The sequence below is a fragment of the Trichechus manatus genome, unplaced genomic scaffold (assembly GCF_000243295.1).
Source record: "Trichechus manatus latirostris isolate Lorelei unplaced genomic scaffold, TriManLat1.0 scaffold00087, whole genome shotgun sequence".
NCBI lineage: Eukaryota > Metazoa > Chordata > Mammalia > Sirenia > Trichechidae > Trichechus > Trichechus manatus.
This window is the reverse complement of record NW_004444023.1, coordinates 9,874,217-9,890,279: the sequence shown is the minus strand read 5'-3', so window position 1 is coordinate 9,890,279 and position 16,063 is coordinate 9,874,217. Positions and strand designations below refer to the sequence as shown.

General features: G+C 45.1%; 1 protein-coding gene across 2 annotated transcripts; it reads left to right on the top strand.

Moving 5' to 3' along the window:
- The first annotated feature begins 3,607 nt into the window (after nucleotides 1–3,607).
- Nucleotides 3,608–13,726, top strand: LAIR1 (leukocyte associated immunoglobulin like receptor 1). 2 transcript variants are annotated; one of them, XM_023736359.1, is made up of 5 exons: nucleotides 3,608–3,946; nucleotides 5,401–5,436; nucleotides 7,930–8,217; nucleotides 12,266–12,316; nucleotides 12,462–13,726. In XM_023736359.1, exons 1-5 carry the CDS (start codon nucleotides 3,871–3,873, stop codon nucleotides 12,626–12,628), a joined length of 618 nt encoding a protein of 205 aa, XP_023592127.1. In that variant the 5' UTR covers nucleotides 3,608–3,870; the 3' UTR covers nucleotides 12,629–13,726. The 2 variants fall into 2 exon arrangements, with proteins under 2 accessions (XP_023592127.1, XP_023592128.1); XM_023736360.1 differs by lacking the exon at nucleotides 3,608–3,946 and adding an exon at nucleotides 4,680–4,765.
- The last annotated feature ends 2,337 nt before the right edge of the window (nucleotides 13,727–16,063 follow it).

The window sequence follows — 16,063 nt, the reverse complement described above, 5'->3', positions numbered from 1 at the left end:
CTTCAGTTCTTTCAGTTTGAGAAATGCCGACTGTTCTCTTCCCTTTTGGTTTTCTACCTCCAGGTCTTTGCACATTTCATCATAATACTTTACTTACTCTTCTTGAGTCACCCTTTGAAATCTTCTGTTCAGCTCTTTAACTTCATCGTTTCTTCTGTTCACTTTAGCTACTCTACTTTCAAGGGCAAGTTTCAGAGTCTCTTCTGACATCCATTTTGGTCTTTTCTTTGTTTTCTGTCTTTTTAAGGACCTCTTGCATGCTTCACGTATGATGTCCTTGATGTCATTTCCACAGCTCATCTGGTCTTTGGTCATTAGTGTTCAATGTGTCAGATCTACTCTTGAGATGATCTCTAAATTCAGGTGGGACGTACTTAAGGTCGTACTTTGGCTCCCGTGGACTTGTTCTAATTTTCTTCAACTTCAACTTGCATGTGAGCAACTGATGGTCTGTTCTGCAGTCAGCCCCTGGGCTTATTCTGACTAATGATATTGAGCTTTTCCATTGTCTCTTTCCACAGATGTAGTCGATTTGAATCCTCTGTATTCCATCTGGCGAGGTCCAAGTGTATAGTCATCATTCATGTTGTTGAAAAAAAGGTATTTGCAGTGAAGAAGTTATTGGTCTTGCAACATTCTATCATGCCATCTCTGGCATCATTTCTATCACCAAGGCCGTATTTTCCAACTACTGATTATTTGCTTCCAACTTTCACATTCCAATCACCAGTAATTACCAATGCATCTTGAATGAATGTTTGATCAATTGCAGACTACAGCGGTTGGTAAAAATCTTCAATTTCCTCATCTTTGACTTTAGCTGTTGGTGTGAAAATTTGAATAATAGTCGTATTAACTGGTCTTCCTTGTAGGCATATGACTATTATCCTATCACTGACAGCATTGTACTTCAGGATAGATTTCGAAATGTTCTTTTGGACGACGAATGTGATGCCATTCCTTTTCAATTTGTCATTCCCAGCATAATAGGTCATACGATTGTCTGATTCAAAATGGCCAGTACCAGTCCATTTCCGCTCACTAATGCCTAGGATATCGATGTTTATGGGCTCCATTTCATTTTTGACTATTTTCAATTTTCCTAGATTCATACTTCTTACATTCCATGTTCCAATTATTAATGGATGTTTGCAGCTGTTTCTTCTCATTTTGAATCTTACCACATCAGCAAATGAAGGTCCCGAAAGCTTGACTCCATCCATTTCATTAAGGTTGACTCTACTTTGAGGAAACAGCTCTTCCCAAGTCATATTTTGATTGCCCTGCAACCTGAGAAGCTCATCTTCTGACACTATATCAAACAATGTTCTTCTGCTATTCATAAGGTTTTCACTGGCCAATCTTTTCAGAAGTAGACTGCCGGGTCCTTCTTCCTCATGTTTCTTAGTCTGGAAGCTCAGATGAAACCTGTCCACCAAGGGTGACCCTGCCAGTATTTGAAATACCAGTGGCAAGGCTTCTAGTATCACAGCAACACAAAAGCTACTACAGTATGACAAATTGACAGACATGTGGTGGTTAGAATTCTATACCTACTCAAAATTTATTCCTTGAAGATATTTTTCCAATATCTTCTGGGACCAATTTTTGTTCTTGGAAAGTCCAGCCCCAAAGATATTGTTATTCTATTGAGGGTAAATTGCCTTTTCTCTTGAAAGTAATTTTAGCATTTTTTTTAAAAGTTGCACCTTGATGTTCCTCATTTTATTATGAAGAATGAAGATCAAGGTTTCCTTTTGGAATTTATGCACCTTAGCACATAGCTGATCTTTCTTTATCTCTATAAAATGTTTAACCATGTATATCCTGGTCTGCAGCCAAACATTCTCACTCTTTCCTTCTGACACTCACAAGAGATATACATAGGCTCTTCTTATTCCGTAACCCATGTATCTTATTTTTCTATTTATCTTAATTGTCTAATGTCAGGCTGCCCATGTTCTGGATCATTGAACAGAGATATTCCAGTAACTGTCCACAAACATGGGGAAGGGGTCATTACAGCTTCATACATCACCCGGGAGCCTCAACCCCACCCTGTCCTGTAAGAACCATGTGCTTCCTTTCCTGTCTCCACACAGAGGTGGAAACCTTCACCTTAATGACACCTTGCTAATCCCAGGCAGCTGTGGTCACTCAGCTTTGGTCTCTATTCTTTGCTCTGGTTCCCTCTCCATTTTGGGTACTTTCATTTCTTTTTTTCTGCATATGACTTTGATATTCTTCATATTTCAGAAACTTTATATGTAACATTTCTCAACGTTCAGAAGAATGGTCACTTCAATTCTTCATCTTAACCGTGGAGCCAACACCATGATCTTCTCAGATCCCAATCTTGCATGTCTTAGTCTGGTCAGGAAATGAACAATGATTAAGCCCTGCCATGCCCCAGGCACCAATGACTCCCATAACCACTCTGAAGAGTAGGCTTCATTACAACATGCTTCAATGAGGAAAACGAGTCTCGGAGAAGGGATATTAACTCAAAGACATACAGGTCAGGAATTAAATGAAAATTATCATTTTTTCCATATTTGGAGTTCTAACCCCATTCATTGCCCCCCAAAGCTTGAAGACAGAGCAACAGGGAGGTGGAAAGTTTGCCTGAGGAAATAAGGGCACTGAGGAGGTGGAAATAACTCAGAGGTTTGTTTCCAGGAATATGGGGTAAAGATATCTTGGATAAGGAAAAAAAGGACGGGGTCTCTCTAGTAGAGAAAAACCCTCAGTGTATGGGCAAGAGAAGCAATCATGTTTTCTTTGTATATTTCCCTGTATTTCTCTTTGTACTCATAACCACAGTATAACTAGACTTTAACTGTGTAGTGAGTTGTTGAAGGTTTGTCTCTGTGGATCTGAGCTCTGCAGGGCAGACTATGAATCTGTGTCTTCCTTGAAGCATCTTCAGGGACTGGCATGATGACAGGCAATGGTAACGGCCCAATAACAACATGTTGACAGACATGCTGAAGGAGTGGAGGATGTCCTTGGGGAGAAGGTCTGAGAAGAGAGGTGATGTACCTTCGGTTGCACTCAGCATAGAAGGAACCAACTCAGGATTGGCCCTGGGGTCTATTGGTTTCTATGTCTGAGACTTTGTGAGATGAGCACTGTCATGGATTGAATTGTGTCCCCCCCAAATATCTGTCAACTTGGCTAGGTCATAATTCCCAGTATTGTATGATTGTCTACCATTTTGTCATCTGATGTGATTTCCCTATGTGTTGTAAATCTTATCACTATGATGTTAATGAGATGGGTTAGCGGCAGTTATATTGATGAGATCTACAAGATTAGATAGTGTCTTAAGCCAGTCTCTTTCGAGATATAAAAGAGAGAATCGAGCAGAGAGACATAGGGACCTCATACCACCAAGAAAGTAGTGCTGGGAGCAAAGCAAGTCCTTTGGACCCAAGATTCCAGTGCAGAGAAACTCCTAGACCATGGAAAGATTGATTATAAAGACCTTCCTCCAGAGCCAACAGGGAGAGAAAGCCTTCCCCTGGAGCTGATGCCCTGAATTTGGACTTGTAGCCTACTAGACTGTGAGAGAATAAATTTCTGTTTGTTAAAGCGATCTACTTGTGATATGATATTTCTGTTATAGCAGCACTAGATGACTAAGACAAGTACAGATTAGGCAGACAGCAAACAGGGTCAGACCTCATTTCTGCCTAAAATGTCTCCAGAGAGCCTGATTCCCACTTAGCCACAGTCCTGGGGAACTGAGAACCAGGCTCATGGGGAGAGGTTGTTTCCCTTCTTGTAGAGTCATGATTTGACAACCCTGTGATGGGTAGGACCTAGCCTCCTAGTGGCCAAACACTTGCGTCTTTCCTGCTGAGAGCCATGGTCTCATCCTTCTGCACAAATACAGTGGGAGAGGACACCATAACCACCACCCTCAAAGTCCTGCTTGGGCTCGGTGAGATTTAAAGAGGGGAAAGGGAAACTCTAGTCCAAGGGTGGGGCTCTACCCTACAGCCAGCACTTCTGTGGTTCAAGTTCTCGGGAAGCTCAAGGAGAAAAGAAGTTCTGCTCAGGCTTCAGGGGACAAATCTCTCACCAGGATCTCTCTTCCAGGGCTGAGTCTAGGCCAGAGGACCCCAGTTCAGGAAAACGAGTCCTTCTTAGGTTTCCCGGGTCCTTGTTCTGTGATAATGGTGATCAGTCTGGGAAGGACCTTTTGGGCAAGAACAGGAGGAAATGAGGAAAATGAAGAATACCCTTAAGCCAGCCCGATTTCTGTTCAGGAACCCTTCTGAAACCCACAATCTGGGCTGGTTCCCATTTTTAATATGAGGAAATGTAGACTTAAAGTGGCGTAACTTCTTGCCCAAGAAGAGATGGTCATTAGTTTGTGGAGAAGGGACTGATGTTCAAGTCAGTTTGTTTCATAATCTGTGTTCTGTCTGGCCCCACAGATTAAGAGCAAGTTTAATGTGTAGGGGGTTTGATTAGAGATAAGCTCAGCCTCATTCTTAGCATTTGGATATGAAACATTTTTCAGCAGGGAAGTTGCCCCACAACCCCTGACCCCACCTCTTTCAGGGGTAGAGTGGAAAGAATGGGGGAAGAAAATCTCTTCCCCTTTTGTGTGATGTAGAATCCTCAAGACAGGGCCCAGCCAATACATCCTGTTCATTGTGTCTGCTGCAGGGCTCTGTCCACCATCAGCTCCAGGACAGGGCAGGCTTTGGGGGCTGTGCGATGTCTCCTACACCCACCACCCTCCTGGGCCTCTGTAAGTCCAGGAATGACTCAAAGAATTAGAGGACAAAAGGGTGGTACAGTCCAGGTCAGGAGTGCCCTTCCTTTCAGTCCTGACTCCATCCGGTAGATTCTGGGACCTGGGAGAGGAAAGCCACCCCCTCCAGGGATCTTCTCTCTCAGCTCTTACCGTGGGTCTGACCACAAAAGGCTTCTCTCAGAACTGGGTACAGAGGGATGGCAACAATTTCAGATTCAAGAAGGGCTGGACTAAAGTATTTGGAAGAGGGGGTTTTCAGATTTGTCTTGAAACTATTTCAGGGGAAGGATTATATAGTCAGATTAACGTTGAAAAGGGATAGTTTGGAAATTATGGGAGGCTAAATCCCTTCTTAGGTCCCCGGGTAGCACAAAAGTTTGGTGGTTGGAAACCACCCAGAGGCAGGAAGACAGGTTGGTTGATCTGCTTCTGAAAGGTTACAACCTTGAAAACTCTATGAAGCAGTTCTACTGTGCACACATGGGGTGGCTCTGAGTCTAAATTGACTCGGCAGCAGCTAACTACAACAACGACAAAACCCTTCTTACTCCATCAAGTCATCAGGTGGTAGTGGCCCTGTAAGGAAATAGAGTGGTGGGCATTTATCTCACTGGGATTTTTTTTTCCAGTGCTCTGCCTGGGACCAACGATCCAAGCACGACAGGGTGAGTCATGTCTTTAACCCTCCAGCTGCCTCTCCATCCCAAGGGCAGCTGTTGAGTTAGAGTGATGCTGATTCTGGGAGGAACTGGGTGGAGACCCTTAAATATCCTTCAAACTGCAAATGACCCCACATGTAGAACTGTAGTGCACTTCTCTCTTCTGTTCTCCACCTGTCTTCTTAGTAAGAAAAAACAAACAAAACAGTCACAATCTAGTTGATGCCAACTCATGACGGAAACCCCTTGTTTGTCAGAGTAGAACTGTGCTCCATAGGGTTTTCAATGGCTGTTTTTTGGAAGTAGATCACCAGGGCTTTCTTCTGAGGTGCCTCTGGTTGGACTCGAACAACTAACCTGTCAGTTAGTGGCCAAGTGCTTAACCATTTGGACCAATCAGAGACTCAAATCTTCTTTGTAGCTCCACTTAATGCACCAAAGACAGCTCAGAGTCAACATGTGCAAAGCTGTCCATGAGCTCTCTCCATACAAGCCAATACTTCCTTCTACATCCCCTTGGCAGGGAATATTACAGTCCCAAAGGGCAGAATCTGAGAATTCATCCTAGATCCCATCTTCACCCTCCTCCTCCTATATGTTGCACATCTCCAAATCATGTTGATTTTACCTCCTGCATTTTTCTCAAGTCTTCTTTACCACTTTTTCCCTGGCCCCATCCAAACCACCTCCACCTCTTAGCTCCATGGCTGTTATTGCCCCCTCATCAGTAGGTCTCCACCATCTACCCATGCTTGCTTCTTGCCCACTCCCTTGTCCATACCAAAGTGATGACTGTTCACATTTTAAAAGCACAATTATGATCATTTTAGTTTCCATCACATAATTTTATCTAAAAATTTTTGTCTAAATTTTATATTTTTCATTATTTATTTGAGTATTTTTTATGTTATTTCATTTATTTTTTATTTTCACCTCTTTCATTTTTTATTTTTCACTTATTTTATTTTTTTCACTTATTTAAAATTTTTTTAAGGCAAAATTTTATTTTTCCTTGAAGTTCTCCCACAGTTTATCTTCAAATAGGATCAAACTCCCTTTTTTCTGACCTCTATTTTCTCAGGCACATCTGACCCCCTTGCTTCTGGTTCACTTATCCCCAGACACCTTGGTTTTCTTTCAGTTTTTCAAACACGCCATGTTCTCACTCCACAGAAGACTTTCTCACAGGCTGATTTCTCCTCCACCCCCTATCTGCTCAGCTGAGGTAACTCTGCCCTCAACTCTCAGCTCAGAGACCCTTAGAGATGGATTGGTGCTTCCTCTCATCTGTCCCTTCTGATTTCTGGAGTCACCTCCGAGGACACTTGTCATAGTTTGTAGTATAAATTTGGACAATTATTTGATCAGCCTCTGTCTTGCCTCCCAGACTTTCAGCTCTAAGAGGGCAGGGATTATGTCTGCGCTTCTAGTAATTGTGAAATTAGTGGTGCATGCAAAGGATAGAGAGGGAAGGAACTAGTATGTGGTTGAAAGAATGAATCAGTGCATGAGTGGGTAAGTGAATGAATGAATAAGTGAGTGAGAGAATGAATGAGTGAATGAATTAGTGAGGGAGTGAATGAATGGATGAGTAAGTGAGAGTGTATGAAAGAGTGAATGGAAGCTCTGCTAGCCTCAGTTGCAGGCCCAGGGCTCATCCTGCCTTGTTCCCGTCATATTTTTGCTATCTTTGACACACCCTTCCTGTTTCAGGGTTTCAAGTCCCTCTCTCCTCTACCCTCTTTATCCAAGTTGAGACAGGCCAGGGTTTTTCAAGAGACTTAATAACAAGAAAATGGAAATAGGCTCAGATGGATGTAGAAAATACCCTGGAAAACCCAGGATGTGATTGCTCAACAGAGGCCTTGCATTAGAGACAGGGAGCCCTCTTTTGCTGGGCGTCCACTGGGAGCTACGCCTGTGCTGGGTACATTACCCATACCTCTTCTTGGGTTACCATAAGATATTTGCAGCCCCCTGTCCCTGCACCTCCCATAATCTCAGCAAGGACTGGTCCCAGCCTCAGACTCATTCCTGTCAACCCCACATTCCTCTTTCTCTTGCTAGAAGTCCCCGTGAAAGTCCTGGCCATGTCCAGCCTGTCTTTCCCCCTACCCCTCTCTGTTCCCTGGAAAGTGGTCATGGGCAGGGATAGAGCTGGACGCTGCGGAGATACACTCGGGATCTGGTGTGGTTTAGTGACATACTTACTTCCTGTGTGGCACTGAGCAAGGCCCAAGGTGTGACCAAGTCTTGTTCCCCTTATTGTCAAGAGGAGAAAATAGTTCTGCAGTGATGAGAATTTAAATGGATGTGGAATGGTATGAGAGGTCTTTCCAGGATGATGGAAGTGTTCTAAGCTTGGATTGTGGTGACGGTTGCACAACTCTACAAATATACGAAAGTAATTGCATTGTACAGCTAAAAATGGGTGAATTTTGTGGAAAGGTGATTTCCTCACGAGTGAACCCTCAGGTGTTTGCTCTGATTCCTTCCTAGGGTACCTGCCCAGACCCTCCATCTCAGCCGAGCCAGGCTCTGTGATCCCCTGGGGGACGTCTGTGACCTTTGTGTGCCAGGGCCCTCCTGAGGTTGAAGTATTCCTATTGGAGAAGGATGGAAAGCCAGATTCACTCCCAGATGTGAAGAACTCTTCAGGGATTGAGACAGAGGCTAGATTCCCCATCAGCTCAGTGAAGACAGACACTGCAGGGCGTTACAACTGCATCTATTTTATAGGGAATGCCAATTCTGAACCCCGTGAGTTCCTGGAGCTGGTGGTGACAGGTGAGGCACCATCCAGGGCTGCCTCTCATCTCATACTCTCTCCTCATGTTTGTTCCCAGGTCCTGGGTCCTGTCCCCAGCTCCACTATCTCTCAACAGACCCCCAGCCTTCCTCCAGCCTCTCCTCCTATATACTTTGGCTCTCTCTCTCCCTCAGCACACCTGTCCCCTCTGCTTTCAGACACCTCTGAGGTTCCTGGAGACCTGGGTCTTGTGTGGACACAATGAAAAACCTGGACACTCTGCTCCAGCATCAGGAGGGGGACAGGGCTGGGCACTTCTGGGTGGGTAGGCAAATGGGTTCCCAGTTCCCTATGGTTCCTCTGTACAGAAATTCGTTGAAGAACAGACTCCCTTCAAAGGAAGGTGTATCTTTTTGTTCAGGATGGCATGTTAAACGATCTCTTAAACTGATACAGAATAACTGTGACCCCAGGCAATATGTTGCCCTGTGGTGTGGTCCATCCCTCCCATTGGACAGATCCACACCACCCAGGGATGGCCTATAGACTAGGGGTGGACAGTTCTTTGGGGGAACCTATGGGGTGAGACAGGCACTGCCTTATGTTTGCTCAGACCCCAGTGAGGTCCTGGAGTTAAGGTCCAGTGAGGAGGCTCAAACCCAATGCATGCGGTCCCAGGGCCTCCCACAGGTGTTGCATGCTGGTTCTGTGAAGTGAAGAATGTTGGAGCATAGTGCTTGCTCTTCTCCCACTTTCCCTACCTGAGTCTTTTGCCCTTGGTCCTACCTGCCTGGGATCGAGTCTCACAAGTAGTGATAGGACCAGGCTCAGAGCATTACAACCCTGGACATGGACTGGGGGTGGGGAAAGGACAAGACAGCTCATGATGGAGGTGCAGAGGGGTGACCAGCCCTCAGCAGAGTGACACAGGGGGATGTCTCTCTCTCAGGTTTCTTCCCCCTACCCAGTATTCTCAGGAGTCTCTGGCTGTTGCCTGTGATTGAATGATGGTCAGATGTGGTCTTGAAATGGATACTCAGGAGAGAAAAGGGCCAGGCTGAGGGGGACAGACCATTATCAACCCCATATAAGATCTCAATGCTTGTCCTGGCCCATTCACAGGAGCCTCTGGAGATTTCAGATCCCCACCCACAGAGCCCGGCTCCTCTGCTGCTGAGTAGATGAGGCCTAGGCCTGGAGGTGGGTTACTAGGGGTCCCTCTGCTGTGAATTGGGCTGTAGGGCCCAACCTCTGCCATAGGCTTAGAACCAGGGGCCAGTAAAACCAGAGTAAGGAACTGACATCTCTGGTCAAGGGACGTCCCTAAATATCACAAAGACGATGATAACAACACTAACAATAATTGAAAACTAACTCTATGCCAGGCAGTATTTAAAGCACATAATTCTCACAGCAACTTCATGAGGGAGGTATTACTCTGGTCTTCTCTATTCGCCCCACCCCCTCCCTGCATTATTTAAATTTTAATATGAAGAAACTAAGTTAAAGCTTTTTGTCCACTATCACAGGTCTGTTAACTGGTGGAAGCTGAATTCAGCCCTGGCAGCCAGATCCCAAATCAAAAAAAAACAAAAAACAAAAAACCCCGCACTCATTTCCACTGAGTCAATTTTGACTCACAGAGACCTTATAGGACAAAGTAGAACTGCCCCATAGGTTTCCAAGGAGCGGCTGGTGGCTAGAAACTGCCAATCTTTTGGCAGATCCCAGATGTCAGGATTTCATTCGCTCCACTCTGCAGCTAATGGAGTGACTTAAAACTCCTCTTCCAAACTTGGACACATTGAGTGTGAAGAGGGATGGTCTTAACAATAAATATTCTTAATAATTATGCCTGACAACAACATAAGATCACCCTGGGAGGAAGGTGCCCTAAGCGAGGGAATGTGTCTGTGAAAGGTGATGAGGATGTGAAGTCTTGGGGCTGTGTGTAAAGCCTGCCTTTCTGTCTGTCCGTCCCCCTCTAGCCCCTTACCTGCATGGACAAGCTCCATGGCTGTTGAATAACAGAGTCCTCTTAGTCCAGAGAAGTCATATTTCCCTAGGTCTTGGCTGAACTCCTCAGCTTATCCTTGTCCTGTTCATATCTTTACGGAAGTGGTTGTTTTTCACATAGAAACTGGCGAGATAGATGGAGATTAATGGGGGCTCAGGTCTTAGGGGCACTGGGGTCACTGAGGTATGTTGGGTGGTCAGTGTGGGAGGAAATGCTTGAAGGAGAAGAGGCCCAGGTGAGGTGCAGGGAGAAGAGCAGATTCAAACCCTTACCCCTCCCCATGGTCCTGATTTCTAGGGACCCAGCTGTGGTGGGGAGAGAAGAACTGACCCAACCCCTAACCCTCTCCAAGTCTTCCTCCAAGGGCTGCTAAGAGTCATTCCCAGGCCCGCAATATAAAGACCCACTGACTTAACACCATCATTTAGAATGATTATATGCGTGTGTGTTTTCTCTCATAGTAGGTACTCCTAATTTAAAAAAAAATTAATTAGAGAATAAACAGATAATGAAATGCAAGGTGAAGATTAAAATGCAGGCCCAAGATAGAGAAGGAACTCGAGACTAGAGTGATGGGGATGCAATCCAAACTTTCACTCTTTGTGGTTCTGATATTCAGGAGCATCTGATGACCCAACCCTTCTTCCTTAGTTCCTGGATCCTCATCTCCATAGAGTTTTGAATGGCTGATTTTTGGAAGTAGATCACCAGGCCTTTCTTCTGAGGTGCCTCTGGCTGCTAAGCAAAACTTATTTCTGAACTTCAGGTTGGCAAAGACTGGGGCCTCAGCCCAGCCCCAGGGCTCCGGTGGGTCTCCAAATAGCTGTGTTACCAGAGGGGACCAAGAGATGGGGGAACTAGGATAAGATATGGAAGTGTGTGTGTATGTAGAAAAAGAGAAAACCAGGTAGATAGACACCAAGGGGCAAAGAGATGAAATGAAGTCCCTAGTAAGGAAGAAGTTTGAATTCTAAGTTTATGTCCAAGGGAGGGGTGGGAGTGGTTCTCATCACCACCAGAACCTCTTTCTCTATCAGGGTTTTTGGAACTCTTTCCCCACCAAGCCTGGCCCCATGGTGATGTCAGGAGGGAGTATGACTTTGTGGGGTCCCTCAGAACCCTGGGCAACAGGTTTCCCCTTTGGAGGGGGTGACTGGTCCTCATGGCACTATGTGATTGAGACCACACTTGGTCACTCAAGGGTGAATTCCCTGTGGGCCTAAGGATACCATGATTCAGTCAGCCAAACTTCCATGTGCAGTTACTCACTGGGACCCACTGGAGTGGAGATCCCAGCAAGAGAACCCATGGCATCGCCGTAAGCTCCAATGGTCCTTGTTACTGAACCATCAGGACAATGTCCCCAGGAGACCCTAGGTATTGGGAGGTAGTCGGGGACGTATAGAGATGGTTGGACAGAATTACTGAAAACAGGAGTGTCCCAACATCGGCCTCTTCTCAATTTCTTTCCAAAATGCTCAGATGCTGGTATTTCAGTGGAGAGACTGGGGAAATACAAAAACTGAATTAGGAGTCAGAGGGGCTGTGATGAGGTGGGATAGAACAAAGGCAACCCCACCCTTCTGTCAGAGCCAGGTCAGCCAGTTCAGGGCTGGGAGCACACAAAGGGCAATTGCCAAGTCACGGGTCAGGGTCCCTGCCGCTTACATTGAGAGGCAGTAGGCGTTCTGGTTTCTCGCAGTTGGGAGGGCAAACCTTCATGGCAAACTGATATCTCCTTGCATCCTGTGATACAGGAAGGTGGGTGACTTGCCCTAGATAAGGGAGCTAAGTTTGATAGAGGGAAGATTTCAATTTTCCATCTTTGCCCTGCCTCCTGCTTGGTCTTGTTGACTTGTTGTAAGAACTGGGGGGAGGGGAGTGAATCCCTGGGTTCCAGGTGCACTCAGAGAAGGAGGTGGGAGAAGGCATCTAAGGAAGTCAGTTGCAAGGACATTTGTGCTAAAGAGAAGGTCAAGGTCACAGGGAGGACTTAGGAAGCTGAGGTCAGCCTGAGAAGGGGAAGGAAAGGCTACCCCAGCATTGCACCAGCCCTTTCTGATTCCTAGGAGGCCCCAGTGACATCAGTCCCTCACCCACAGAAGCAGGCTTCCAGACAGGTAAGCCACCTGGAACTCTGCCCAGGGGGAAGTGCTGGGTGGAGACAGAGTCTGGCCAAGAAAGTGGGGTAGGAGCTCCTATTTCAGCGATCTGGGTTGGATGGGTCTTGTCCACCTGTTGGTGACCCCGCTGTCTTGCTTCCAGCCCCCACCTTGCAGAATTACAAGGTGGGAAATTGTGTCCACCTGGGCCTGGCATGTGTGGTCTTGTTGATGCTGCTGGTGATTCTGGCGGAAGCTTGGCACAGCCAGTGCAGATCCCAACGTGGCCCCACAGGATGGAGACAAGATGGCACCAGTCAGAGGGATTAAACTCCAGGCCCAGGATGCAAACACAATGGCACCCATGAGAAAGATTAGACTCCGGGGGCAGCAGGGCATCTCCAAGGACTCTGAGGCTCATGGCTGAAGCCTGAAGGACAGCAGGGCCCTCCATGGGCAGTGTGCTGGGAGTGCCCCCAGAGAAGAGGCTACCCCTGGCACAGCGGGGGGTGTAAGGAGAGAGAAGGATCTTGACAGGATGTTCTGGAAAGCCATCTGGAAGCAGCAGTGATGTGCTCCATTCCTTTCTTTGTCAGTCTTCTGTCTCAATAGGTTTGCTTCCATGTCTGATTCTGATAATCATGACACCTTATCTCATACTTTCTGGAATCTCTCTTCTCCTCCGAGTTTTAAATCAAGGATACCGTTTTCCTTCAGCCTCAGTCTTCTTCTCCTACTTCCTCCCTGCACTCGGTTTCAGAGGCTCCCCCAGCTTGAGCTGACGTATCTGCAGTCTCCATTCTCTCCGTTTTGTGATATCAGCATTCAGAGATGACCCTTGCATATCTGAGCTGACGACTCCCACGTTAGAATCTTCCTGCAACCTACTACCTCCTGGAGTCCAGCTGCATGCTGAGCATTGGAAACTTGACATTCATGGCCCTGGTTTTCACAACTACTGACCATCTGTCACCTTTCTTACCCAGTGAGGCTCTGACTGTACCTTCCCTTGGTCTTGGCACATCCCATTCTCTTCTCTTCCTAGAATGGTCTCTGTCCTTGTCTTATCTGATACTCTTCATCAGCTTAAGTGTCTTGATCAAATGTTCAGGGAAGTCTTTCTTGTTAGCCTCTGTATCTCCTTGCCTTGTATTAGAAGTAAATGCTGCTGTTTTAAAAATAAATTATTAAAATGATCATCGTACTTCAACCCAAGTATTGGATCCAAGCTTCACTTTTTCCATACAAATATACTTAATTTTGACTTCATAAAATTTAGAGACATATAAGCAGCAAAGAGTATTACAAATAACAAATATTAAGCAAAAAGAGACAAAGTAAGTGTCTTAGTCATCTAGTGCTGCTATAACAGAAATACCGCAAGTGAATGGTTTTAACAAAGAGAAGTTCATTCTCTCACAGTCTAGTAGGCTAAAAGTTCAAATTCAAGGCATCAGCTCCAGGGGAAGGCTTTCTCTCTCTGTCGGCTCTGGAAGAAGGTCTTTGTCATCAATCTACCCCTGGTGAAGTAGCTTCTCAGGCTCAGGGGTCCTGGGTTCAAAGGACACGCTTTGCTCCCAATGCTGTTTTCTTGGTGGTATGAAGTCCCCAACTCTCTGCTTGCTTCTCTTTCCTTTTATCTCTTGTAAAATAAAAGGTGGTGCAGGCCACACCGCAAGGAAACTCCCTTTACATTGGATCAGGGATGTGACCTTAGTAAGGGTATTACAATCTGGCCCTAATCCTCTTTAACATAAAATTACAATCACAAAACAGAGGACAACCACACAATACTGGGAATCATGGCCTAACCAAGTAGACATTTATTTTGGGGGGACACAATTCAATCCATGATAGTAAGAAACAAATAATTGCCACATACCAACTTCCCAAGATTAATCTGTGAGTTTATGGATAAATTCATTAAAATACTAATGAAATTCAGCTAGAGGTGTGGTTTTTGTTGATTTGGTTCCATTCTTTCTTTCTTATTATTGTGTGTGTGTGTGTGTGTGTGTGTGTTTTTAATCCGATCAACATTTATTGAGGTAAATATGAAATTACTTGTACAGATTTCTTATACTTCATAGCATATAAAAATGGTCTTTTATGTTTCAAACATCTCTACTTCAACAAGTGAAATTTCAAATATAGTTTAAGTAATAGTGGACCAATTATTGAATTAAAATTCAATATTTATGCAACCTAATTCTAGACAGTCCAATGAAAGGAAAAATATATTCTTAAGAATTCTGTTAAAAGATCTATAGTCTGATGATAATGTCTTAGGAATTGTCCTTATATAAAACTTCAGTATGACCAAATGCATCACCAGTTAAGTAACCAAAATTAAACTAAAAAGACAACAATCAGAATTAATTTAAGGAGACTTCTGGGCAACATGGTGCTATAGACAGAAGCACCATGCTGTTCCTCCACAGCAAGGATCTGAAAAACTAAGTCAAACAGAGAAAACGTCAATCCTGAAACCTTAAGCATCAAATGAAGAGATAAAGAACTTAGCCAAACACTGAATGAAATAAGAAACTGACAGAGAACAGAGAGTGAGGAGAGATACATGCAGAGGTCCACTATCAGCTTATGCAAAATGGATCTGCCATCTTGGACTCCTATTGGAGATCGGTGAACAGGAGGTACAGGAAAGCAGTTTCACAGAGCTTCCAGAAGGAGAAGAAACAACCAGTAACTAGCAATATACGCTTTTCCACACCCCACCCTTCTTCACCCCCCACTCAGCCTCTTCTGTTTTTTGCAGCCACAGTCTCTTAGCTGGGAAGCACCAGCTTCACCCCAGTGCTGCTTGGATTCCACCCACCCGCACTGGCCGGATCCCTGAGTGACATTTGTTGGCTGCTGGTGTTGCTTTTTTCTACTTCTTTTGATTTCCTCTATACCTCTCCCCACCTCCATTTCCTTTCTCTCAAATACCTGGCTCCATGCACCATCTTTGCTTCTTCCTAAGAGGCTGTGAAGCGCAGCTTAAGTGTGGGACTGCTTCTGTGCCCGTGCTGCCACACTGGTGGGATCCTGGGGCTTTTTGTTTGTTTGTTTGTTTTGAATTGTTTCTTTGTTTGTTTTCTTTTTCTTTTCTCGAATTGGGAGCCCATTCTAGCTGGGAATTACTGTGTGACTTGGGACCTACCCCCTCAGTTTACGCAGACGTGCAGAGGGATCCCTGAGCGCATTTCTTTTTTCTTTTTTTTCCTGGTTTTTTTTTGGGGGGGGTTATCTTGTTTTTTTTATTTGTTTGTTTTGTTTTCTTTTCTCTCTTTTCCCTTTTTTGTCTTTCTTCATTACTCAGTTTCTCATCTCTCTGTACTTATCTTCTATTCCTGTTTCCTGAATACCTGCTGCTGAGTGACACCTCTACCTCTTTTGGCAGGCTGTACTTCACGGCCTGAGAGCAACTTCCCCAGATCTCACAGCTGCACCAGTGGGATCCCTGGGGGCTTTTCTTTTCTTTTTTCTCTCTAATTTTTATTTATTCACTTGTTTCTTTTCTTTATTTTCCTTCTCCTTTTTGTTTTTCTCCATTTCTCAGTCTCTCATCTCTCGACTCCAAAGTCAAGCTCCCTTAGCACTCTTTTTTGTTTGTTTGTATGTTTTTGGCTCCTGTTCCTCTCTCCTCTTTCCCATACCCATCTTAGCTCCACACATCACAATCTCCCCCCTCCATCCTGCCTACCTGCACCGTGCATTGAACATCACACCCCTAAGCAGCACAGGCATGGCCTACCAGAACCT

What these genes read in the sequence shown, in the direction of transcription:
- LAIR1 (XM_023736359.1), top strand. Translation starts at nt 3,871, where the DNA reads ATGGTCTCATCCTTCTGCACAAATACAGTGGGAGAGGACACCATAACC. An exon ending in CAAAGTCCTGCTTGGGCTCG is followed by an intron (nt 3,947 to 5,400) that starts GTGAGATTTAAA and finishes TTTTTTTTCCAG; the next exon opens with TGCTCTGCCTGGGACCAACG. An exon ending in AGAAGCAGGCTTCCAGACAG is followed by an intron (nt 12,317 to 12,461) that starts GTAAGCCACCTG and finishes TCTTGCTTCCAG; the next exon opens with CCCCCACCTTGCAGAATTAC.